General features: G+C 47.0%; 1 protein-coding gene across 1 annotated transcript in view; it reads right to left on the bottom strand.

Annotated features, from left to right (window-relative positions):
- Positions 1-261: 261 nt before the first annotated feature.
- The window catches only part of WDR1 (WD repeat domain 1), a 123,948-nt gene continuing 98,366 nt past the window's right edge, over positions 262-25,843 (bottom strand). Inside the window, exons 13-15 of the mRNA XM_082252461.1 lie at positions 16,287-16,460; positions 2,768-2,912; positions 262-897 (exon numbers count right to left, since the gene is read on the bottom strand). Coding sequence (XP_082108587.1) covers positions 788-897; positions 2,768-2,912; positions 16,287-16,460 — 429 coding nt within the window. The 3' untranslated portion in view covers positions 262-787. The remainder of the gene's footprint in view (positions 898-2,767; positions 2,913-16,286; positions 16,461-25,843) is intronic.

The following is a 25,843-nucleotide window of genomic DNA, read 5'->3' as shown; positions in this document are numbered from 1 at the left end:
TAACTTATTAATTTATTGATTATCTATTGTATATTTATTTATTTGCAAACATCATTAAATCAGGATTTGGCATGTTTTTGATTTGGGGTTAGGTTGCACATTGTGGACCATAAAAGTGAAAAGCTTGAGCCCATTATACAGATAAAGGCCATTTTTTAAGATGGGTTTTCCCAATAATTTAAACAACGTTAAATTACAAAAACCTGAATGTTAAATTAGGAAACCAATATCACAAAAAAAAAAAAAAAAAATCAAAAGAACTACATAAAAAATTTTTATTTATTTTTTTTTTTCCTTAGGTACCCCATTTAACGTGAGGACTTGTTTCGGTGTTGAGGCAACAGTTTATGGACAAGCAGAGCAACAATACACAGTAGCTGCACACCAGAGTTTCAAAAATAGATCACCACTTTTTTCACCATAACAGCGGATACAGAAATGTTCTGTAACAGGAAAAAATGAGCAGTATGTACTGTCTTATGTGGTTCTACAGCACACACACAAACTCTCCATTAGAACCTGCCCTCAGTCTGGGTACTTGAGGATATGACTGTTGCCTCTGGAATGTTGGTCACAACATCTGATGCATAGGAGCTATTTACCAGCAAGCGGTCACTGACTAAAGCTTTGAAAGGACTTGTTATAGATAGACACTTTTTTTTTCTTTTTTTTTGAAGAATGAGAATGTGGCAAACCACAAAAGCATATAACAGAAATATATATTTTTCTTATAGAATCTCCAATTGCAGTAGTCCTAGCTATCCCTGTGCTGGTCCATGCTCAGTGCTCATTTGTAAGTGACAGTCCATTGTTTGACACAGGCATCATGGGATACAGTGACCAATGTGTTTGCATCCAACCAGGACAGTCCAGTCACATGATGTAGCCGATGGGTATCTAAATGAACAATAAAGGCTTATAGTTAGCTCAAGGCAAGAAAAAAAACAAACAGAATTGATTAAAAATAAAACAAATCTTATTGTGATGAGTAGATAAACCTAAATTGCCCTAAAGTAAAATGTTCACCTGTTTCCTAAAACAGAGCTTTACCCAAAAGGGGCAGCTCAGCTTGTCTGCCTCCTCCCTCTTCAGCTGCCCCATTTGGTACCTTTTTTTGGGAGGGGGCACACCTAGTTTTGACAGTTTGGCCCACTCCTCCTCGCCCTGTGAAAATCGCAGTGCGCATGCGCAAAAGGGAGCCGGCTGTGAAGCCGAAAGGCTTCACTGCTGGTTTCCCATAGTCGAGATGGTGGCAGCAGCACCTAAAAGCTGACTGAAAAATCGGCTCGGGTGAGGATATCGCTGGATTCCTGGACACACCAAGTGCCCTAATATTGAAAGTCAGTAGCTCCAGTATTTTCTCTGAAGGAGCTGGAGCTCCTCTTTAACTCAAATTTAACAACGTAGGTCAGTGTTTTTCTCAACTCCGGTCCTCAGGGCACACTAACAGGCCAGGTTTGCAAGAAAACTGAAATACATCACAGGTGATATAATTTGCTGCTCAGTGACTCCAGTATTCAACTCTGCATCTCCCCAAGGTAATACTCAAAAATTGGCATGTTGGTGTGCCCTGAGGACCAGCGTTGAGAAATACTGACGTAGAACTACAATGATGCATTATAGCTGCAATGTCCCAGCTTTGTATTGGGAAGAAGGTCTAGTTGCCTGGAAATTAGATTCAGTTGCAGTTTTACTTTCAGTTACAGGTCCACCTGAATGGCTTCTTGGGCGGCTTCTCCCCTCTTTATGATGTATTAAAGCGATATTAAAGTCGTGGATGGGAAAAAAAAAAATAATTAAAAAAAAAAAAAAAGTTTGTGCAGTAAGTTAATGTCATATTGTGCTAGTCTGCATCACATACTAGCACAATATGAAACACTTACGTTAAAACAAAACCCTCCCCAATAGCATTTAGAAGAAAAGGTTACTAATAGCCGTCAGTAGGGGTTCTCTTGTAACTGTTTTCCGTTAAAGCGGTAGTAAACCGCTGAAAAAAAAAAAACACCTGGCTGCAAGACAATGCATCGCATACTAGCACATTATGAAATACTTACCTTAGAACAAAGCGCCCGGTCACTGCTGAGGGAGCCGGCATGTTTCCTCGGTGTCTCTTCCTGGCTCGCAGGCTCCGGCGCTGTGAGTGGCTGGAGCCCCAATGACTTCACTCTCACGCCTGCGCACGGTAGCACTGTTTCGACAAGGAGATCTGCAGTTCCGGCACAATACGCCGGACCTTCAGAGCGCATGGGCCGCTAATGTCTGTGGCTACATGCAGGGTGAATATCTCCTAAACCGTGCAGGTTTAGGAGATATTTTACCTACAGGTAACCCTTATTGTAGGCTTACCCGTAAGAATCACCAAGCCGGGTATACAGCTGCTTTAAAAGAAGAATTTTGGGTATTGATATTTTATACAGTTACTCAGGTCTAGCTTAGACCAATGTAACCTTGTATATACCTTACGTGCTATAAACCCGTTAGTTAGAAACATCGCTACTCCAGTGATCTCCACTTGTTTTCAGATCCTTTGCTGAGTGGCTGCCCTGGTGCATACTGAGCACAAAGTTGGCTGCTCAGCATCGTCCCCATTCAGAAGCATGCTTTGCATTTTCTGAATGAATGTAAAGCTTTCCCTGATTGGATGAGGTGGAGAGGCACAGAGGTAATGTAACAAACATAACAAATGACCTTTAGTGAACTTTTGCACATACAATTTCTCAGCACAGCCCCATTAAATTCACTAAGATCATGGAGAAATGACACATACCTGGCATCTTAATACGTTTATCTGGATCACTCAAGGTCCAAACAAAAACCATCATATCCATTCCTCCAGAGGCAAAATGTTCATTGTCCGGTGCCCAAGCAACACAAACAACTTTGGCGTGGTGTCCATAGAACTTGTCTTTCTCCTGTTAATAAGGACAAAAACGGAATTTTTGTAAAATCTTACCTGTAAAATTCCTTTCTCTGAGTCCTCCGACAGTCGCCGCCTCTTCATATTCGTCACATATGGGGTATTAGACTTTGCTCCGAAGGAGTAGCTAGGCAACAGAATATGTTAATAAAGCTTTTAACATATCCAACATATCCCACCCTCGAGGGGTGGTCCCCTCAGTCAATACCCTCCTACTTCCTGCAACCATATCTCAGTTTTAGTGGAATAGCAGTAGAGTATACAACCAAACCCCAAAAGAGGGGCGGGGGCGGCGACTGTCGGAGGACTCAGAGAAAGGAATTTTACAGGTAAGATTTTACAAAAATTCCGTTTTCTCTTACGTCCTCCGACAGTCGCCGCCTCTTCATATTCGTCACATATGGGGACGTCCCAAAGCAGTGCAAACATGAGGGGTGGGAAACACATCCGCGCCGAAAGGCAACGCAGTTTCCACATCAAGAAAGGAACCTTACCAAAGGAAGGAAACCAGCTGGGCAACAGCAAAAAACAAGTGCTCAACAGGAGCAACAACCCAGGAAAAAGGCAAAAAACCAGGGGATACAAAACTTATCCCAACAGCCAGGAGTCCCCAACAAGGGACCCTAGGGAACAGCCGCACTAAGAACCTTGCGGCCAAAGGAAGCATCCGCCGATGCCCGAACATCTACTTTGTAGAATTTTGTGAAAGTGTGCACGGTCGACCAAGTCGCCGCCTTACACACCTGGGCTACAGAAGCCCCATGACGACAGGCCCAAGACGTACTCAGAGATCTAGTAGAGTGCGCCTTCACAGGCACAGGGGGAACCTTCCCCTGCAAGGCATAGGCCTGTTCAATGGTCTGTCTGATCCATTTAGCGATGGTAGAGGCCGAAGCCGCCATGCCCTTCCGAGGACCCTCTGGAAGAACAAACAAGGAGTCCGTTTTACGAAAAGACTCAGTCGATCGAAGGTAAACCCTGATCGCCCGAACAACATCCAAAGAGTGCAATCTCACCTCCTGTGGATGTTTAGGCTTCGTGCACAACGAAGGCAAGACAATGTCCTCATTAAGATGGAATTCCGAAACACGTTTCGGAAGAAAGGAAGGATTAGGTCGCAAGACCACCTTATCCAAATGAATAACCAAGTACGGAGACTTGCAGGACAAAGCCGCCAGTTCAGACACTCTGCGAGCCGAAGTGATCGCCACCAAAAAGGCGACCTTTTTGGATAACATAGACAACGAGATCTCCCTGATCTGTTCAAAAGGAGCACGTTGTAACACAGATAGCACGAGATTCAAGTCCCAAGGGGGCAGAGGATCCCTCCTAGGAGGAACCAGATGCCGCACACCCTGAATAAAGGTGCCAACCAAAAGGTTGGATGCCACGGGACGTTGAAACAGAACGGCCAGAGCAGACACCTGACCCTTTATCGTAGCCAGCGCCAAGCGCTGATCAACACCCGCTTGAAGGAAAGACAGCACACGGGACACCGAGTACGTGCGGGGTGAAAACCCCCTGGACTCACACCAGGCAAAATAGGCCTTCCAAGTACGGTAGTAAACCTTCCCAGAGGAAGACTTCCTCGCGTTGATTAAAGTATGAACGACCTCCGGAGAGAGACCCCTCTCCTTCAGGACCTCGGTTTCAACAGCCAGGCCGTCAAAGCCAGCGACTGTAAAGCAGGATGGTATATCGGTCCTTGAGACAGTAGATCGTCTCGAAGAGGCAGACGCCACGGGGCGTCGACCGCCAGATTCACGAGGTCTGCGTACCAGGACCGGCGAGGTCCTGACAAGCTAGACATTAAAACTGAGATATGGTTGCAGGAAGTAGGAGGGTATTGACTGAGGGGACCACCCCTTGAGGGTGGGATATGTTGGATATGTTAAAAGCTTTATTAACATATTCTGTTGCCTAGCTACTCCTTCGGAGCAAAGTCTAATACCCCATATGTGACGAATATGAAGAGGCGGCGACTGTCGGAGGACGTAAGAGAAACAAAGTTTGTAGACTACAAGTTTTTCTAGGGTACATTCTGATGCTTGCACAATAAGGGGACATAGGTTAAGGTTTAGATGTGTTTCTAGCCAAACCTGGGGGGGGGGGGGGCAGATTTTCATTGCTGTTAGTGCACTCACTTGAAAGATTCACACTCTGCATGTTCTGGTAACCATTCATGGGACAGAAAGAAACCAACATTTTACAGTTGTCATCCCGAACAGTAAGAGGGTAAATTTTTCAATCAGAAACCTGTTCCAGTCACAGCTATCTAAGGGGCATTTCCACCCAATTTATGTTGTGTCTGGACAGAAAGGGAAAGAAAATCTCTCCAATAGACAGTAAAACCAAAAAATTCACAGGACATTAAAAGAATGAACACTATAAAAGTCTAAAAGGTCTCAATAGGGTTAATTCACTAATTTACTATTTTTGCAAAATCTGGTGCAGCTGTGCATGGTAGCCAATTGGCTTCTAATTTCAGCATGTTCAATTGTGCCGACAGAAAATCCTGAAAGTTTATTTGCAGATCTGCACCAGATTTAGTAAATCAGTCCCAATGAGTAGGCACAGCTAGCAGAGGATTTCCTACGCACCAAAAGGCCTCTTATTTACAACCTTTATTATTCATTTATATAATGTATCAGGGTCAGCTGCAGAGACCGTCTTTGGAGTTAACCCTCTGTTCTTACGGGACCAATTATCATAAAGTCATCAGAATCTCAAATGAACTTTATGTTTTTTTATCTTAATGGTTTCTTTATGAATCTCCACTTGTTTTTGTAATCTATATTCCAGCTTTTTAAAGTCTGGATGGTCCGATAATTTACGGATGTGATTCTGCTCCTCCAACTGATTATTCAATTCAGTGAATTGAGTTGTTTCAAATTCATGGTATTGCATCCTTAAAGCGGAGTTCCACCCAAAAGTGGAACTTCCGCTTTAGGAAATCCTGACCCCCTGACATGCCGCATTTGGCATGTCATTTTTTTGGGGGGGGGGGGGGGGGGAGCGGGTACCTAGTTTTGACAGGTACCCGCTCCCACTTCCGCTCGGAGTGCCGCGGCGCCCTGAGCGGAATTTCTCCTCTCCCCCTCCCTCCCTGCAATCTTCTGGGACACGTCAGAGGTCCTAGAAGATTGCCGGCCAATCACGGCGCCCAGCGCGACTCGCGCATGCGCAGTGGGTACCCGGCTGTGAAGCCGCAAACTGTCACAGCCGGCTGCCCACAGCAGTGATGCCGGCGCCGAGGGAGAGGATCGAGGCTTCGGGCGGCCGCATCGCTGGACCGTTGGACAAGTGAGTGAATGGCTGGAACTCCGCTTTAAGGTGTTTTCTGTTTGAAGTTTACCCCAACCTGACAAAAAATGGATTTTTGTAAAATCTTACCGTAAAATCCTTTTCTCTTAGCTCATCGACAGACGTAGTCCTCGGTGATACACCACCTTCGGGTTATGTTACCTCCGCAGGAGCAGGACTAGACAGGAAATTAAAAAGCTCTGGCCACACCCTAGGGGCAGTCCCAGAGGGTATATCCTCTATCTCTCTCTGCCTCAGCAAATCAGTTATGTGAAAAAGCAGTGCTTAGAGAATTTAACCCAACCCAACTCCAAAACAGAGGGGCGGGGACTACGTCTGTCGATGAGCTAAGAGAAAAGGATTTTACGGTAAGATTTTACAAAAATCCATTTTTCTCTGGCGCTCATCGACAGACGTAGTCCTCGGTGATACACCACCTTCGGGACGTCCCAGAGCAGTATCACAACTGAGGGGTGGGAAAATGGAAATCAAATCCCAATCTAGAAGGCCCAACCGGTGCCAACTAGAAGTTTACAATGCTCATCCTTAATGATGAGACTCAACAAAAAAAAAGAGAAAACTATTTTTTTTTTTTTTTTTTTTTTCAAACAGAAAAAAACCCTCGAGGTAGACCACCGGTCTCCTCAAATTGCGGCCTGCAAAACCTTGCGGCCAAATGAGGCATCCGCCGATGCCGTCACATCAATTTTATAGAATTTTGTAAAGGTATGTACCGACGACCAGGTGGCCGCCTTACATACCTGGACCACTGACGCCTGATGGCGAAAGGCCCAGGAAGTACTGAGCGCTCGAGTGGAGTGCGCCCTAACAGGGAACGGAGGACTCTGACCCTTAATAGAATAAGCCTGTACCACCGTTTGTCTAATCCATTTGGCAATGGTCGCGGCAGATGCAGGCAAACCCTTTCTGGGGCCATCCGTGATCACAAAAAGTGAATCCGTCTTACGGAATGATTCCGTAGCTTTCAGGTATACCCTGATTGCCCGAACCACATCTAAGGAATGCAACGCATGTTCCCGATGATGCTTGGGCTGAGGACACAAGGAAGGTAGTACAATATCTTCATTCAGATGAAAATCTGAAACCACCTTGGGAAGAAAAGATGGCTTAGGATGAAGTACTACCTTATCCCTATGAATCACTAGGTATGGTGACTGGCATGATAATGCAGCCAGTTCTGACACCCTGCGAGCAGAAGTAATAGCCACCAAGAAGGCCACCTTCTGGGATAAAGTAAGCAAGGGAATCTCCCTGATGTTTTCAAAGGGAGGTTTCTGTAGAACCGACAAAACCAAATTAAGATCCCAGGGCGGTAAGGGCGCGCGGACTGGAGGAGCCAGGTGCCGCACCCCCTGGATGAAATTCCGCACCAAGGATTTGGTAGCTAAAGGCTTCTGAAAGAAGATTGCTAATGCTGAAACTTGACCCTTGATGGTGCTCAAGGCTAGCTTCTGCTCAACCCATTGTTGCAAAAAGGCCAATATTCGAGTCACCGAATAGGTACGTGGAGGAAATCCTAAAGATTCGCACCACGCAATATAAGTCTTCCATGTGTGATAATAGACTTTGCTGGAAGTCGCTTTCCTTGCTTTAATAAGGGTAGGAATGACTGAAGCTGACAAACCTCTGTCCTTCAGTACTTGGGTCTCAATGGCCAGGCCATTAAACCCAGCGACTGTAAAGCATGATGGTAAATTGGTCCTTGAGACCACAGACACTCCCTGAGACGAAGTTCCCACGGAACGTCTACGACTAACATGTCCAAGTCGGCCAGGCCGGCTTGAGGAGGCCAGCCTAGAATTTCTAGGACCACTGGCGCTGATTGGATCTGAACCAGGCGTCCCTAGAGGTATCTGGCCCCGACCATCCGAGAAAGTCTGGTCGTTTTCTGTTCCCACACATTTATCAGATACCTGATAGTTATCAGGAAAGGTGATCTTTTCTGGTTGAACCTCAGGGACCGAAGTCACCCGACTAGAGGCTACTTGGCCTATCTGGTCAACCAGATCCGATTCCTGTGAGGTATCGGGACTAATCTTAGGAAAAGGTAAAGGAAAAGATCTATTCAGGGAACGGTAATTACCGCTTCCTGTAGTACTTAAATGTTGGAAGGGAAGAATCGCACCGGTAGTAGTGGTTGATGCTCGATCTAATGTCCTGAATACCGGTGAAAACGTCCCCCCACCCTGAAACCGGGTGGGGGCGCACCTTCAGGCTGTGTACTCCTTTGCTTCGGGTTTGGCTGGGTTGGTCCTTTGCTTGTCCGACCAGCCCTTCTTGAACCCTCCTGGAGGAGTCTTGCCTTTCCCGCTAGTACCAGCCGGGCGCCCTTTATGGGCGGTAAAGAAAGGTCCTCGCTTGTTGCGAGGTCCCTTAGCTTTAGCAGCCTGTGGCAAAAAAGTGCTCTTGCCCCCAGTGGCATCCTTAATGATTTCATCTAGGTTGGCCCCAAATAGACGATTCCCCTGAAAGGGGAGATTTGTCAAGGTCTTCTTGGAACCTAGGTCAGCTGACCAGCATTTTAACCACAGCACACGTCTGAGGATCACCGCTGTCTTGGATGCATGCCCTAATAAGGGAGTAGTGTCCAAGGCTGCGTCACAGATAAACTGTAGCCCTTGTATAATCTGTTCCATCAAATCAGATGTCTCCTGGGGAATATCTTTTCCCCTAAGATCTTGGCGTACCATTTTCGCCCATTCCGTAAGTGTCTGGGAAACTAGACCAATAACAATTACTGGTCTAAATGCTGACCCTATCAGAGAGAAGATGGTGCGGGACTCTGCTTCCATCTTTCGATCCACCGGATCCTTAAAGGACGAAGTGTCCTCCACTGGAATAACCGTGGCTTTATTCAGCCTGGAAATAGGCGGATCCACGACTGGTGGTACCGTCCATTTCTTAATGATGGATTCCTCAAACGGATAGCGTCTAGCAATACGCTTGGAAATAGTAAAGGTACGTTTAGAATGCTCCCATTCTCCTTTAATCTGATTACCGAAACATTTAGGTACAGGAAAAGCCTTCATCGTCTTGATGGGCTTATTAGTACCAAAAGGAATCTCTGTTTCAGTTGCCTCTGCCGGTAAAGCCTCAAGTTTTAAGGTTTCCTGCACTGCCACAACTAGTGCGTCCACCAATGCTTCTTCCTGAATAATAGCGGGAGAAGAAACGTCCTCCTCACTGTCTGAGGGGGCTTTACCTGGGATAACAGCCCTTGCAGAGGAACCTGCAGCTGCAGTGACCATCTCTGAATCAGAGTCAGAGGTGTCAGATAGTATAGGGGTAGGCGGGGGTCGCTTCCTTGACCCCCGTCCCTGACAGGCCGCCTCCACCCGAGCCACCATAGACTCCAAAATTGCTGTAAATGACTCTATACTCTGTGCACCGGCGGGTCCCGTGGCCCCCTCGAGGGAAACAGGTGGGGGAATATGTGTGGCAGGGTCCATGATAACTCCAGTTACTTCCTGGATAATATAATTCAAAAATAAAACTTTTTTTTTTTTTTTTTTTTTTTTTCGACCCCCAGCGCCACAAAAGCCCCTTAGTGTTACCTGCTAGGGATCCCTATCGTTTGAGAGAGAGAGAGAGAGATAGACCCCCAGGCTCACCACTTGATGCTCAGAGTTTAACTGCAACAGGTTACAGCGCTGTCTTAACAAACAGGAAGTCTTTTGGCTGGCTGCCCAGGAAGAAAGGAGGCGGCTCCGCCCCTCTGTACGCCTTCCGGCGCCTCCCCCAAGCTCCACGAGGTGTTTGGATCACCTCAAACATGGCCGCCCCCATGCTGGAGACACGAGGCTACGACAAAATGGCGGTTCGTGCGATCCAGCAAAAAAAATGGCGGCGGCCCGTACTGAATAGCGGTGTGCTGCAGGGCACACACTGCATGGGGATATGGCGTGGTTGGCGGTACCGGCCCTGGCGGACCGCATGGCCGTTCGGGAGGCCTGCTAATAGCTGGAGATCTGATTAGGAAGGCAGTCTACATGTCCGTGGCTTCTGACTGGTAGGTAGCTTATTCTTAACCCATAAGATTCCCAGAATGCCACAGATTACATCTTTAAAACATGTATACAATTAGATTGTTAGCTCCCAAACCAAGCCTCCTGGCTCTTTGCACACATAAAATCACACTCAAAGTAGGAGGATCTGTGTCATGTTGTAGGATAGAAAGGGACTCTATCTTACCATACAGAGAGGGGCCCGCGTTCACCACAAAACCCGTCAGGGGGAAAGGGGGAACATACTACTCACCATACCGGAACCAGGCGGGCACCAACTCCTGACAGTACCCCTCTCCACCGGGGCGGGAGGGCTGTCGACCGATACGGACGCCGTGACTCATGGTCTTTGGCGTTTCGGCGAGACGTTTAACTCGCGTGGACAGTCCTTTAATGGGACTTTGTCGCGGCCGACCCAGCGCGGAGCTATGGCCTGCACGCGCTCGTAGGCTGAACTGGGGTGACCACCGGATCTCAACATCCAGCCCGTCGCCCAGTTCAGCTTTCTTGCTTGAAGATCTCACAGGAACACTGGAGAAAAAAGCTGTCTAAAAAAAAATCCTTTAAGAAAAAATTCTTGCCAGGACCTAAGATACCAGCAAGGTGTCTAGGTCCTTACTCCTAACTAGACAGAAAATAACTGATTTGCTGAGGCAGAGAGAGAGAGGATATACCCTCTGGGACTGCCCCTAGGGTGTGGCCAGAGCTTTTTAATTTCCTGTCTAGTCCTGCTCCTGCGGAGGTAACATAACCCGAAGGTGGTGTATCACCGAGGACTACGTCTGTCGATGAGCGCTAGAGAAATCTATGTTGTCAGTATGGGAATGTGGTCTGATCATAATCCTAAATCCCCTCACCGTAATCTTTTTAATGTACATTTCAAGACTTGCAATCTCCCAACACCTCATAGAATTCTTGTAAATCCTAGATATATGTTTAAATGTATATTGGCTTTTCAGATATAGTTGGTGCCTCATTTGAAAACACCTGGATAGCTTCTAGAGCAGGGGTATTGAATTAAAATTTACAAAGGTCCAGTCAATAAAATATTCTTCCAGCAGAGGTCCGAATCACATGTTTGTGCAATGGCCACCCTGTATCCTCGCAACCAATCACTTGCTTGTTAACTTGGATAGCCCCGGTCCTCTGTCTATAGCTGTCCTGCCTCCAGCTGTTGGCTCTGTGAGACTGGCAGTGGTGATGGCTGTGGGCAAAACAACTCTAAAGGGTGGGACCGCAGGGGTCCGGATGAGACATTAACTGGGTCCGGATCCGGACCCCGGTCCGCCATTTAGTGATGCCTGTTCTAGAGAGTCAATGGGGTTGATGTACTTAAGGTAAATAGTCTGTGCACAAGTCCAGTTGCTCTAGTTCTGAGGGGAACATGCAAGGAAAATAACTGCATTTCTGCTTGCACAAGAATGGATGATAGAAATCAGATCTTCCCCCCACTCTGCCAGATCTGGAGCAAGTGCACAGTATATTTTCCTTTAGTAAATAAACCTCAAAGTCAATCTCTTTTTGAAGAAAACCAGCCAGTCAGTTTTGATTATTAGAGAAGCTTTTTTGTGGCTATGGTGATATACGGGGCTCGTCCATTGGTGGGGATTTGGGTCCACATGGATGCGTGTACCCATATTACCTATCTGAGAGAAAGATATTTTCATAGGGCAGAAGACCGATCTTCAGTAAGACAGTCTTTACTAGTATACTTTTTGTTCATTTATATGTGGCCAGTGGATGGTAGGAGAGACAGATGTACCCAACTTTTTATAACGGTTGGTCTTGGGGAGTAGACCTTGAGTTTATACCAGTGCCTTGAAAAAAGTATTCCTACCCCTTGAAATGTTCCACATTTTGCAATGTTGTAATCAAAAAACTTCAATGTATTTTATTTGGATGTTCTATGATAGACCAAAACAAAGTGGCACAGAATTGTGAAGCGTAAGGAAAATGATAAAGGTTTTATAAAATTTACAAAAGTGTGGCATGCATTTGTGTTCGCCCCCCTGAGTCAATACTTTGCAGAACCACCTTTCCATACAATTTCAGCTGCAAGTCTTTTTGGGTAGATCTCTACCAGCTTTGCACATCCAGAGTGACATTTATGCCCATTCTTCTTTGCAAAATAGCTCAAGCTCTGTCAGATTGGATGGAGAGCATCTGATCAGCAAATTTTTCAAGGCTTGCCACAGTTTCTCAATTGGTATTAGGTCTGGACTTGGACAGTGTCATTCTTACACATGAATATGCTTTGATCTAAACCATTCCATTGTAGCTCTGGCTGTATGTTTAGGGTTGTTGTCCTGCTGAAAGGTGAATCTCCACCCCAGTCTCAAATCTTTTGCAGACTCACGGGTTTTCTTCTAAGATTGCCCTGTATTTGGCTTCATTGATCTTCCCATCAACTCGGACCAGCTTCCCTATCCCTGCTGAAGAAAGCATCACCACAACATGATGCTGCCACCACCATGGTTCACGGTAGGAATGGTGTATTCAGGGTGATGTGCAGTGTAATGGGCCATACACACTATACAATTGCCTTTAGATTTTTTCCTTTAGATTTACCAAAACTATATAATATGAGGTCAAATCTAAACACATTTTAATCTGTATGCAATCAGACAGGCCCTTGCACTACATAGTTGAAGGTAAATCCAAAGGAAATCTAACAACAAAAGTTGTATAGTGTGTATCCAGCTTTAGTTTTCCACACAGTGTTTTGCTTTTAGGCTAAAAAGTTTACTTTTGGTCTCATCTGACAAGAGCACCTTCTTCCACAGGTTTGCTGTGTCCCCCACATGACTTCTCTCAAACCGCAAACAGAACTTTAACAATGGCTTTCTTCTTGCCACTCTTCCATTAGCTGAGCTGTGGATCTCTGCAGCTCCTCCAGAGTTACAATGGGTCTCTTGGCTGCTTCTCTTATTAATGCCCAGCCTGTCAGTTTTTAGGTGGATGGCCATGTTTTGGTAGGTTTGCAATTGTGCCATACTCTTCATTTTCGGATGATGGATTGAACAGTGTTCCACGAGATGTTCAAAGCTTAGGATATTTTTTTTTTTTTATAACCTATAACCTAACCCCACTTTAAACTTCCACAACTTTATCCTTGACCTGTCTGGTGTGTTCCTTGGCCTTGATGATATTTGTTCACTAAGGTTCTCTAACAAACCAGCTGTATTTATACTGAGATTAAAACTACAAACACACAGGTCGACTATTTACTAATTTAGGTAACTTCTGAAGGGAATGTGTTTCTACCAGATTTTAGTTAAGGGTATCAGAGAGTAAAGGGGCTGAATACAAATGCACACCACACTTATTTTATCATTTTCCTTCCTCTTCACTTTTTGTGCCACTTAGTGTTTGTCTATTACATAAAATAAAATTTAAGTTTTTAGTTGTAACATGACAAAATGTGGAAAATTTCAAAGGGGTATGAATACTTTTTCAAGGCACTGTATATCCCCTAAAAAGCCTGGAGCCTTTGTATTGAATGAAGGAGGATATAATAACCTATATAATATTGTGTGTGTGTATATCAAGAGAAAAGTTTCACCAAATAAACTTGGAAGATGTAATTATTACCACATAGAGATAGAACTTTAGTTCATATATGGTGGCATTGACCTCAACCTATAAGGATACCAGTTATGGGCATTTACATGCCTTTTAGGATTTATAATAAAAGGTTATATTTTAGATAAGTGGCCATTTAATGTGTAGGGAAGCGCACCCTCATCTAGTGCTTTTTGTCACAGTGTATCAATATCACAGGATTTTGTATATTTGCAGAGGAGAATTTGGGCTAAAGAGATTGTAATGGTAATTTTCTAAAGTTAGGTATGCAGCTGGGATGAGAAATTTCTAGGGTAGTATAAAATAGATAAATAGGAAAGGTAGATAATAGGAAAGGTACTTAAAAACAGACAGACGGACACTATACAACACCCTGTGAGTGATTTTAAATGTATAAAATTAGTGATTTTATGTTTCTCAGAGTAACTTTCCTTAAACCTGCCCATGCAGTCATGCTCTAGTAACCAAGCCGTGTTATCAGAAAAAGTGCTAAAAGGATTAAATGAGGTGGATATGTTGTTGCTACTGTTCAAACTACTTAGTAGAGGATTGGCATCATGTAATAAAAACCTGCAGGTTGTGTAGAGTAAAGGACAGTTTAATGATAAAGGAGCGGAAAAAATAAGCTAGCCAAAGATATGAGATGGCGGTTAGGAAAATCAATAAAATACCTTTTTATAAATATGTACAATTATTCAACAGAGCACGCACATTTGACCAAGGAAAAATAAAATTGGCACCAAGGCCAAGACCTCAACATGCAAGGGTTGATCTCTATCAATAGTTTGTGACGGATCTACTCATTTGTCAGTGTCCCACAGATAACCATTTTGATCAAACCATTAACATGGTCAATACACATGCAGGGCCCAGCCTACTAAAGCGGTCTGCCCAGGAGGCTCCAGCATTTACTGTACATAAATATATTACATGGCCATTCCGTTTTTCAGAAAGTTTCTAATAAAAAAAAAAAAAAAAAAAAAAAAAAAAAAAAAAAAAAAAAATCGCCATGAAGGTTTATGGGTAGGCGGATGTAAACAGATGTCCGATTACCTCCAAGTCTTTCAATGTCAGGGGAGAAAAAAAAAAAAAAAAGGTCTGCATCCTGTTGTCTTTTGGACCTAAAGTGTGGTAGATTTGAGGTATTTCGACTTTTAGTCCTGGTTCACACTTGTGATGCGGGAACCCTGCGAATCTACTGCAGGTTCCCGCATCGCATTCCCAGGGCAGGCAGTTCACACTGCCATATGCGAATCGCTGGGGGTGTCAATTCAAAGTTAACGACACCCCCAAATCAGTTCACATATCGCAGTGCGAACTGACATTCGGACATGAATCGGATCGCATAAGTGTGAACACCATGCGATCCTATACTGGTGTGGATCCAAAAAAAGGGTCCTGTGCATGTTTGTGCCGAATCAGATGCGAATTCAGCCATACTATCTGTATGGCTGAATGCACATCACACAGACATCGCATGTGATTTTCAGAGCAGTGCGCTCCGAATCACATGCAAGGTTTGTCATCGCACTAATGTGAACCGAGCCAAATGAACAAATGTCCGTTTGCATCCACTTCCCCACAAACATAGCATGGGGCTTTTAAAGTTGTACTAAAGTCATGAAATGTAAAATCCACAAACAGGCAGGGTTTTTATAACAGAAGAGACCCGCGAGTATCTTTCATAAATATCCTCCCTGCCCGTTAGCGTGTAATGTGACCTGAGCAGCACATGTGCAGCTCAGATCACATTTACAGCCTACTCTGAGCTACAGCAATGTGACTCCTGTGTGCATGTGTGGGAGTGACGTCGCCATTCAAGCGGCCGAAAATCTAAAACCTGGAAAGAACACCAAGCAAAGATGGAAGCTCTGGGGGAGCCATGAGAACTGCACTGGAGGGCTCCGTTTATTAGCAAGCCTGTCATAATAGGCTAGTATGGAGTGCATACTAACTACATCATGAATTAAAATTGAAATTAAAAGCAGGTAAGAAAAAAAAAAAAAAAACACTCCGGTCATACTTATCTGCTCTGAGTAATGGTTTTTCTCGGGTCCCCTGCCAGCATTCCTGGCCCCTCCCTCCTGCAAAACGCCCCCATAGCAAACAGCTTGCTATGGGGGCTCCTGAGCTGCTGCTCGTGTGCCCATTCACACATAGAGCGCAACTCAGCCCTGCACTCTCCTCATTGGCTCACTGGCTATGATTGACAGTAACGGGAGCCAATGTCTCCTGCAGCTGTCCTTAGCCAATGAGGAGGAAAAGACCCGGTAGAGTCGTTGCTCTTGTGCACATCTGTACTGTTCATCACCAATTTAGCAGGGGAACGGTTTACAGATCCGCTTCAGATTGTAACACAATCGACTACATATTACATCAATAAATCATTTTCTATAGACCTCTGTAAGACCACTTAAAGATTAAAGGCAGCTTAACCCCAATCTTCAGAATTCACTTACTGCATATCCATCAGCAACACTGAAAACTGTGACCACACGGTTGGTATCCGTAGCAGCAAGGAAGGCACCATCATTGGAATAGGCAAGACTGGTTATTGCAGCCTTGACTGGCAGAGACTTTCCCTCGTCCTTTAGTGTGTTTCCCTGAATGGAGTACATGTGGATGTTGCCATCCTATAAAGAAAGAGGTACAGACATCAGAGGTCAGGACAGAATTACTTTTTTGGCTCATGTCTAAAAAGCTGCCTTCTGTACCAGACAACCCTCAGCCTCCTATAATTAATATAGCAGTAATAGTAGTAACTGAATAAACTGTACAAAACATGTTAAGACAAACCTATAATTAAATTATAGCAAAGTTTGTCAGCCAAACACGGATGCATATTTTAAATGCGTTTTCCATTCATTTCAATGGGGAGGTGAGTTTTGGTGCCATTTTCTTTTTTTAACTCACCAAACAGGCACCAAGCAGGACTTTGAAAAGCGCAACGGACCCACAACTGACCAGTGTGAAGAGTTACATAGGATTTATTGGTCATGCATTTTTCTTCCTCTTTCTTCCACACAAAAACGGAAGAAAAACTGATCGGTGTGAAAGCAGCCTTAATGAAGCTTGCCCAAACATTTAAGACAATGAGTATGACCACAAAATTTCCCCATCCTGTCTTTGGAACTGGATTGCCACATTGGAAATTTGTGTATACGCACACACAAACGTGCATATAGATCTTATATTAAAGGCTTCTGCTTGTTAAATTGACCACAATATTTGCAGCTGGCATAAACATAATATAATAAATAAAAGGAACAGGCTGCTGAGCGTATAGTATGTACAGTAGTAAAGTAATAATGACAGCATCTTAAAAGATAAACAATTAGTAAAGAGCATTACAAATACTGAAGCATATTACAATGCAGATATACCGTAATTACAGCTGTGTTTACAGCTATATACTTATATTACTAGAGGACAGAATATTATGTTACAATGCCATCTAGTGGTCAGATCATTATATTAGCAAAGTCATGTTAGAATTAAAGTGGTTCTAAATGTGGGATTTTTTTTTTTAAATAACAAACATGGTATACTTACCTGCTTTGTTCAATGGTTTAGCATAGAGCAGCTCCAATCCTCTTCTTCAGGTCCCCCACCGAGTGCCCCCACGGTAACAACAAAGTGGGAGTACTCATGCGTACTCGCTCCCGATCCCCACTCTGTGTGCCAATAAAATCACACAGGAGTGCGGCTCAGCCCCATCCCTCCTCACTGGCAGTGATTGACAACATTGGGAGCCATTGTGTCTGAGGAAATGAGGAAGGAGAGAACAGAGTGCCTCTGCTCTCGTGCACATCACTGGATCAAGATTAGGCTCAGGTAAGTATTAGGAGGGGGCGAGCTGCATGCAGGTGGTTTTTTTACCTTAATGACATTACCTGCCTCCCGGCTGCCAAATTGTCAAATGACAAGCAAAGGCTCGCTCGTTCACATGATGTCCTCCGGCTCTCACCGCGCATGCGGCGATCAGTGAGGTGCTCTGTCCCTTGGACACAGCCAATCACTGATTCTGGTAAAGAGGCAATGACGAGGCTCTTAACCCATGTGATCAGCTGTGTCCAATCAGAGCTGAACACATGTAAACAAAGGAAATGTCGGTTATCGGCATTCCTCTCGTCACACTGACAGCATGAGGTGAGGAGAGCCTACCAGCGGCATTTCCTCACAGGGGAGGCTTGAAGACTTAATCAAAGCACTAATCATCCCAGCAGTGAGGTCAGTCAGTGCCTTCTCATCAGTGCCGCCCATCAGAGTTGCATATTAGTGATGCCACATCAGTACAAGGAGAAAATTACCCAATTACAAAATATGACGAAAGAAAAAAAAAAAAAAAAACACAAACTTAAATTTTGTCTATTTTCGTTTGTTTTACAAAAAAATAGAAAAAACCCAGTGGCGATTAAAAACCAAAAATGTTTAGTTTGGGTACAGTGTTTCATAACCGTGCAATAATCAAAATGCGAAGGCGTTGAAAGCTGAAAATTGACCTGGGCAGGAAGGAGTAGAAGTGCCCAGTAGGCAAGTGGTTAAGGTAAGTGTTGGACAGATTTTTAGACCTTTCAGTAGGATGGTCCAACACATTAAAGTGGAGTTCCACCCTATTTTTATACTTACCTCCATCTTCTCGCTCCGGGTCACCTGAAAAAGAAATGGATAATCGCATATTTTTTTTTTTTTTTACTTACCTCGTAGCGAAGAAAAAATACTTACCTTACTTCCTTCTTCCTCGGCCGCGGCCCGTCGTCACTTCCTGGCTCTGCAATGATTCCTGGGAGCTGAACGTCATAGCTCCCAGGAATCATTGCGCCTGCACCGGCCCCGACCTCAGATCCGGGTCGCGCGCGTCATCCCCTCCTAAACAGCTTCTGGGCATGCCCAGAAGCTGTAGAGGGATGACGCGCGCGACCCGGAAGTGACGTCGACGTCGGGGCCGGTGCAGAGCATCGTGGGACCAAAGAAGGCGGAAGAAGACGCCGAAGGGGATCTCGCTGGCTTCAAGCTGCCCACATCTGAGATGGCAGCGCTGGACAAGACGTTTGCAAGGTAAGTATTTGTCCTAACAGGTAAGTGCAACCCGGGACAGATCAGAGGCTAGCCATTGTGGAATGTACTAGCCCTGACTGTCCAGGGGGTATTAAAAAAAAAAATCCAGGGTGGAACTCCGCTTTAAAGAGACAAATCGCCTGAATTTCCAGGATGCCATACGAGAGAGAAGGCCCTGATGATGATCAAGTATCCTACACTGCCAAGTTTTCCTGGACTCCTTCCCCAGCCCAAACAGCGGGCATCAGTCATAGGATTCTCCAAAAAAATGGCAAGGAAGATAGATTTGCTATGACTCCAGAGCTGTATTCCTAAGCCACCAGGCCAGGGACAGTCCGGCCCAGTCCTTGGTGATGGAAAAGTTTGTCTTTTCAAGGCCTGGACTGACTTGTCTCATGACAATCTTATGAAGTGCTGTAGAAGCCTTGAGTGAAAATGTAGAAATAGGACTGTCACAAAAAAGGCTACCATCACTTTTACCTGAACTGGAGATTCTGAATCCGAGAACTGGACTGTCAAGAGATTTCTCCTGTGGAAGGAAACTCTGGCATGAGCAGTGTCCAGTTTTATATCCAGCTACTCCAAATGATGAGTTGGTCAGTTCCAGCAATGATTTCTTAAGGTTCAGGAACCACCTGAATCATTCCAACATCTAGATGGTCAATGTCATCTAATTAAACATAGTCCACACAGACTGTCCTAAGGATGTCATCTAAGTATCCGACAATGATGCCGCTACAAGTACGCAGCAGTGCTAGATGAGAGGCTAAATGGGAGGGGCACAAACTAGTGCTACCTGGGTCCCACAGCAAAGCGTACAATTCTTTGATGCACTGAAGAGTTAGGGACATACAAGTCAGCACGTGTGATGTCCACAGAAGGCAATAAGTCTACCTGCTGAAGGAGGATGATGGCAGATTTGGCAGATTCCATGTGGAATTTTTGGACTCCAATGAAGACAACTAGAGGTTTAAAAAACACAGATTACGGAGAACTCCCCCTTTAGGCTTGGAAACTAGAATAAAATCCTAGGAACTGTTGTGCCAAAGAAACTGAGAATGTTACCCCTTGATCTAGAAGACCCAAGAGGGTTTAATGGAGATCTGCTCATCTGCATGGTAACACAGGAAGGTAAGAGGTAAGAAATAGGGGGCAGGGAGTGAAAGTTAAGTTTGTAGCCCACACCCAAGCATCTTCGATGCAAACCATCAAAGCAGCTGCAAAGGTTAACCAACATTCCCCTGATCCTCCTGTAAAGTTGGGCCAACCCTTAATGCAGAGGAAGGCTTCTTTTAGGATTTGGCCAGTTATTGCAGGTGGATAGGGAGCCAGTCTTGGGGGGTTTCAATGTGGGGGTCAAAGAGAAACAAAAGAGCTGCTTCTTAAGAAAGAAGGGGGAGAAAAAAAAACGGAATTTTTGTAAAATCTTACCTGTAAAATTCCTTTCTCTGAGTCCTCCGACAGTCGCCGCCTCTTCATATTCGTCACATATGGGGTATTAGACTTTGCTCCGAAGGAGTAGCTAGGCAACAGAATATGTTAACAATAAAGCTTTAACATATCCCACCCTCAAGGGGTGGTCCCCTCAGTCAATACCCTCCTACTTCCTGCAACCATATCTCAGTTTTAGTGGAATAGCAGTAGAGTATACATTCAAACCCCAAAAGAGGGGCGGGGGCGGCGACTGTCGGAGGACTCAGAGAAAGGAATTTTACAGGTAAGATTTTACAAAAATTCCGTTTTCTCTTACGTCCTCCGACAGTCGCCGCCTCTTCATATTCGTCACATATGGGGACGTCCCAAAGCAGTGCAAACATGAGGGGTGGGAAACGCATCCGCGCCGAAAGGCAACGCAGTCTCCACATCAAAGAAAGGAACCTTACCAAAGGAAGGAAACCAGCTGGGTAACAGCAAAAATAAGTGCTCAACAGGAGCAACAACCCAGGAAAAGACAAAAAACCAGGGGATACAAAACTTATCCCAACAGCCAGGAGTCCCCAACAAGGGACCCTAGGGAACAGCCGCACTAAGAACCTTGCGGCCAAAGGAAGCATCCGCCGATGCCTGAACATCTACTTTGTAGAATTTTGTGAAAGTGTGTACGGTCGACCAAGTCGCCGCCTTACACACCTGGGCTACAGAAGCCCCATGACGACAGGCCCAAGACGTACTCAGAGATCTAGTAGAGTGCGCCTTCACAGGCACAGGGGGAACCTTCCCCTGCAAGGCATAGGCCTGTTCAACGGTCTGCCTGATCCATTTGGCAATGGTAGAGGCGGAAGCCGCCATGCCCTTCCGAGGACCCTCTGGAAGAACAAACAAGGAGTCCGTCTTTCGAAAAGACTCAGTCGATTTAAGGTAAACCCTAATCGCCCGAACAACATCCAGAGAATGTAGTCTCACCTCCCTTGGATGTTTAGGCTTCGTGCACAACGAAGGCAAAACAATATCCTCGTTAAGATGGAATTCCGAAACTCGTTTCGGCAGAAAAGAAGGATTAGGTCGCAAGACCACCTTATCCAAATGAACAACCAGGTACGGAGACTTGCAGGACAAAGCCGCCAGTTTCGACACTCTGCGAGCCGAAGTGATCGCCACCAAAAAGGCGACCTTTTTGGACAACATAGACAACGATATCTCCCTGATCTGTTCAAAAGGAGCACGTTGTAACACAGACAGGACTAGATTCAAGTCCCAAGGGGGCAAAGGATCCCTCCTAGGAGGAACCAGATGCCGCACACCCTGAATAAAAGTGCCAACCAAGGAGTTGGAAGCCACGGGACGTTGAAACAGAACGGCCAGCGCAGACACCTGACCCTTTATCGTAGCCAGCGCCAAACGCTGATCGACACCCGTCTGAAGGAAAGACAGCACACGGGAAACCGAGTACGTGCGGGGTGAAAACCCCCTGGACTCACACCAGGCAAAATAGGCCTTCCAAGTACGGTAATAAACCTTTCCCGAGGAAGACTTCCTCGCGTTGATCAAGGTATGAACAACCTCTGGAGAGAGACCCTTCTCCTTCAGGACCTCGGTCTCAACAGCCAGGCCGTCAAAGCCAGCGACTGTAAAGCAGGATGGTAAATCGGTCCTTGAGACAGTAGATCGTCCCGAAGAGGCAGACGCCAGGGGGCGTCGACCGCCAGATTCACGAGGTCTGCGTACCAGGACCGGCGAGGCCAGTCCGGTGCCACAAGAATCACCGTGCTGCGTTCCGAGTGTAACCTGCGAAGGAACCGGGACAGCAACTGAATCGGTGGAAACGCGTACATCAGCCTGTACTGATGCCACGGGGCCACTAACGCGTCCGACGCGTCTGCCCGAGGGTCGCGCGTCCTTGCCACGAACCTCTTCACCTTGTAGTTGAGGCGAGACGCGAACAGGTCCACATCTGGAAGACCCCACTTCGCGCACAACATCTGGAAGACAGCCGGGTGGAGAGACCATTCCCCCTGATCCAGGGTCTGGCGACTCAGATAGTCCGCCTGCCAGTTCTCCACTCCCGGAATGTGAACCGCCGTTATCGCCGGGACATGAGTCTCGGCCCAAGACAGAATGTCGGCCACTTCTCGAGCCGCTCGGGCACTCCTGGTGCCCCCTTGGTGGTTGATGTAGGCCACCGCCGTGGCATTGTCCGTCTGCACCCGAACCGGGCAGCCCTGCAGCCGGTCCGTCCAGCGATGAAGACAGAGCCTTATCGCACGCAATTCCAGAATGTTGATCGGGAGGGAAGACTCCCCCTCCGACCAGGTCCCCTGGGCGGACAGAACGCCCAGAACACCACCCCAGCCCGACAGGCTGGCATCCGTGGTGATTATCGTCCACGAGATCGGACGAAACGACTTGCCCCCGGACACCAACGGGGACTGGAGCCACCACAGAAGGTTTTCCCTGGTGCGATGACTCAACGAGATCTGAAGATCCAGAGATTGAGGTCGCCCGTCCCACTTGGACAAGATCTCCGCCTGGAGACCCCGCGTGTGAAACTGCGCGAAAGGAATCGCCTCGAAAGCCGAGACCATCAATCCCAGACATCTCATACACGTCCGCAGAGACGAGTTCGGAACGTCCCTGAGGGACCTGACTTCCTCCTGAAGAGTCCTGAGTTTGTCTTCCGGCAGGAAGACCTTCGCCTGCACCGAGTCCAGTATCATTCCCAGACAGGGAAGACGAACCGACGGACTCAGTGTCGACTTTGGAACATTTATCGTCCAACCGAACTCCTGCAGAGTTTGCATCGTGACAGACAGGTCCTTCTCCAGACCCTGACTGGTCGCAGACCGAATCAGAATGTCGTCCAGATACCCCAGGACAGAAATGCCCTGGGCTCTCAATAATGCCAGAACCGGTGCAAGCACTTTGGTGAAGACCCGCGGAGCCGAGGCGAGCCCAAAGGGCAACGCCACGAACTGGTAGTGATCCTCCGCAATGGCAAATCGAAGGTATCTCTGATGACCCTCGAATATGGGGATGTGAAGATACGCATCCTTCAAATCGATGGAGGCCATGAATTCCCCCGGAACCAGGGCAGCCACCACCGAGCGCAGGGATTCCATGCGGAACTTGCGAACCCGCACAGAGCGGTTCAGAGCTTTCAAGTCCAGAATTGGACGAACCTTGCCCTCCTTTCTGGGCACGGTGAACAGATTGGAATAAAACCCCCGAAATCTGTCCCGATGAGGCACCGGAACCACCACTCCCTGAGCCCTCAGGTCCCGCACCGCCAGGTGCAGATCCCGCAGGCGCTCTGGAGACAGTTGTAGATTTGAGGGAAAAAATCTGCTCTCTGGCCGAGAGAGAAACTCGATCTTGTAACCAGATCGAACGATTTCCAGAACCCATCTGTCCCGCACACGGGCCAACCAGGGCTGAAGAAAACCGAGCAAGCGTCCCCCCACCCCAAAACTGGGTGAGGGCGCCCCTTCAGGCCGAACTGTTATGGGCCGCAGGTCCGGATTGGCCGGACTTCTGTTTCCCAGACCAGGGTTTCTTCTGAGAGCCCTTGCCCTTGAACGGTTTGCCCTTGTAGTGCGGCCGAAAGGCACGAAAGGACCCCTGAGGGGGCCGAAAATGAGCATGCTTCTTCCCAGAAGCCCCCTTAGCCTTGGGGAAATGGGGCAAGAGAGTGCTCTTACCCCCGGTAATCCCCTTAATCAACACAGCCAGGGACTCCCCAAAAAGGCGAGACCCATCATAAGGCAGATTGGCTAAGGTTTTACGTGAAGATTGGTCCACCGACCAACATTTCAACCAAACCAGGCGGCGAGACAACACCGCCACGCTGTGCACACGCGCGGCCAACGGAATCAGGTCCAGGTCCGCATCACACAGATACATGACACCCTGGTGGATCTGATCCACCATATCCAGGGTCGCCGCCGAGGCCGAATCGGCCACTAGGACGCGCCTAAGCATCTGCGTCCAACTTGCGATCGCCTGGGCCGCCATGAGAGAAGCAAACAGAGCCTTAAGCATAGAACCCGTAACAGAATAAGTATGACGGGCAAGAGACTCCAGTCTCCTATCCGTGGCATCACGGAAAACAGGGGATCCCTCTGCAGGGATCGCAGTGGCTTTGTTCAAAACCGCAATAGCATGATCCACTGGCGGAGGCACACACCACCGTTCATCAGTGGCAGGCGAGAAAGGATAACGCAGCTTAAATTTACTTGGTACCGCAAAAGGCTTGCGCAAATCGCGCCATTGGTCCTTAACAGCGCGCTGAAAATCAGCATTGCAGGGAAAAACCTGCGGCGTCCTGCGTTTTCTCTGCGTCCCATAAGCCGCCAAGGCAGCTGGGGGACACACCTCGTCCTGCAAACGTAGCGTCTGCTTAATGGAAGCAATCAACTCATCCATGATTGCAAGCTCTTCAGGCGAGCCAGGGGGAGAATTATCAACCCCCTCAACTTCAGCCTCTACCTCAGACCCCACTAGATCAAGAGAGGAGCGGGACCCCGATAGGGGGGTCCCCGCCAGAACAGCCCCATCACCTTCACCCTCAGAATCAGAGGACAGAGCAACTCTGGGCCGTTTAGTAGATTGAGCAGCCACCAGCATTTGCACCTGTGCAGCAAGGCCAGCCACAATAGTGGCCAAATCCCCCCCTGGGGGGGAAACAGCGGTCCCCTGGCTTTCCACCAATACTGTGGGAAACTTGCCCTCCTGAGAATCCATTGCCCCTGTATGCCAGACAACCAAGGGTTAACTGCCCCCTTACAGCAAGCGCGGCAAGCGCAGCCCACCGCACCACACTCAGGCACAATGAGACCCCCACAGGGAATATACAGACTGAATACAGGCAATGGAACACAGGAATAGAAGGATAAAACCTGAGGAGACTCCGCTGCTGCTGCTGCCTCGATCGGTGCTTCCAGGAGAGAGGAAGTGATGCTGCCAGGGCGCTCTATGTAAGCCTATGGAGGCTACAAGAAAATGGCCGCCGTGCATGTAAACCATGCGGCCGGAGCGGGCGCCGGTAAAATGGCGCCGTTTGGCGCCGAAATCGCCGCTCCACAGTGCATAAAATCACACACAATATTATCCCATAATATGGATACATGTTAGATCGCCGCAGCGATCGCTGTATATGCCCCAACATGCCATTAAAAACATGCCCCACAGCACACAGCTCCTCACACTGCCCAGCCTGACATACTCAGTGTCATACAGCTCCCCCCCCCCTTGCAGCCCACAGCATGCAGCCGAGATATAGGGAGACAAGCAGTGTGATTAAAGGCAGGTTACACAGTCCCAGACTGAGACCCCCCCCAGACAGACAGGTCCCCACATAGATACACTTACCTCACATGGCGTGGGGAACCCGCACAGGCGAACAAGCCGCTGCACATGAGGCAGGGAGAGTCGCAATTCAAGACGCACACAATGGCGGTTCAGAAACCGCACAGCGTCCGGTGAGGTAGCCACCTCACCAATCATCCCTGCACCGAACAGGGAT

This window comes from Pelophylax lessonae (assembly GCF_965119305.1).
Source record: "Pelophylax lessonae genome assembly, chromosome: 1".
In the NCBI taxonomy this organism is placed as follows: Eukaryota; Metazoa; Chordata; class Amphibia; order Anura; family Ranidae; genus Pelophylax; species Pelophylax lessonae.
The sequence above is the reverse complement of the archived record's forward strand: the minus strand, read 5'-3'. Positions and strand labels throughout refer to the sequence as shown.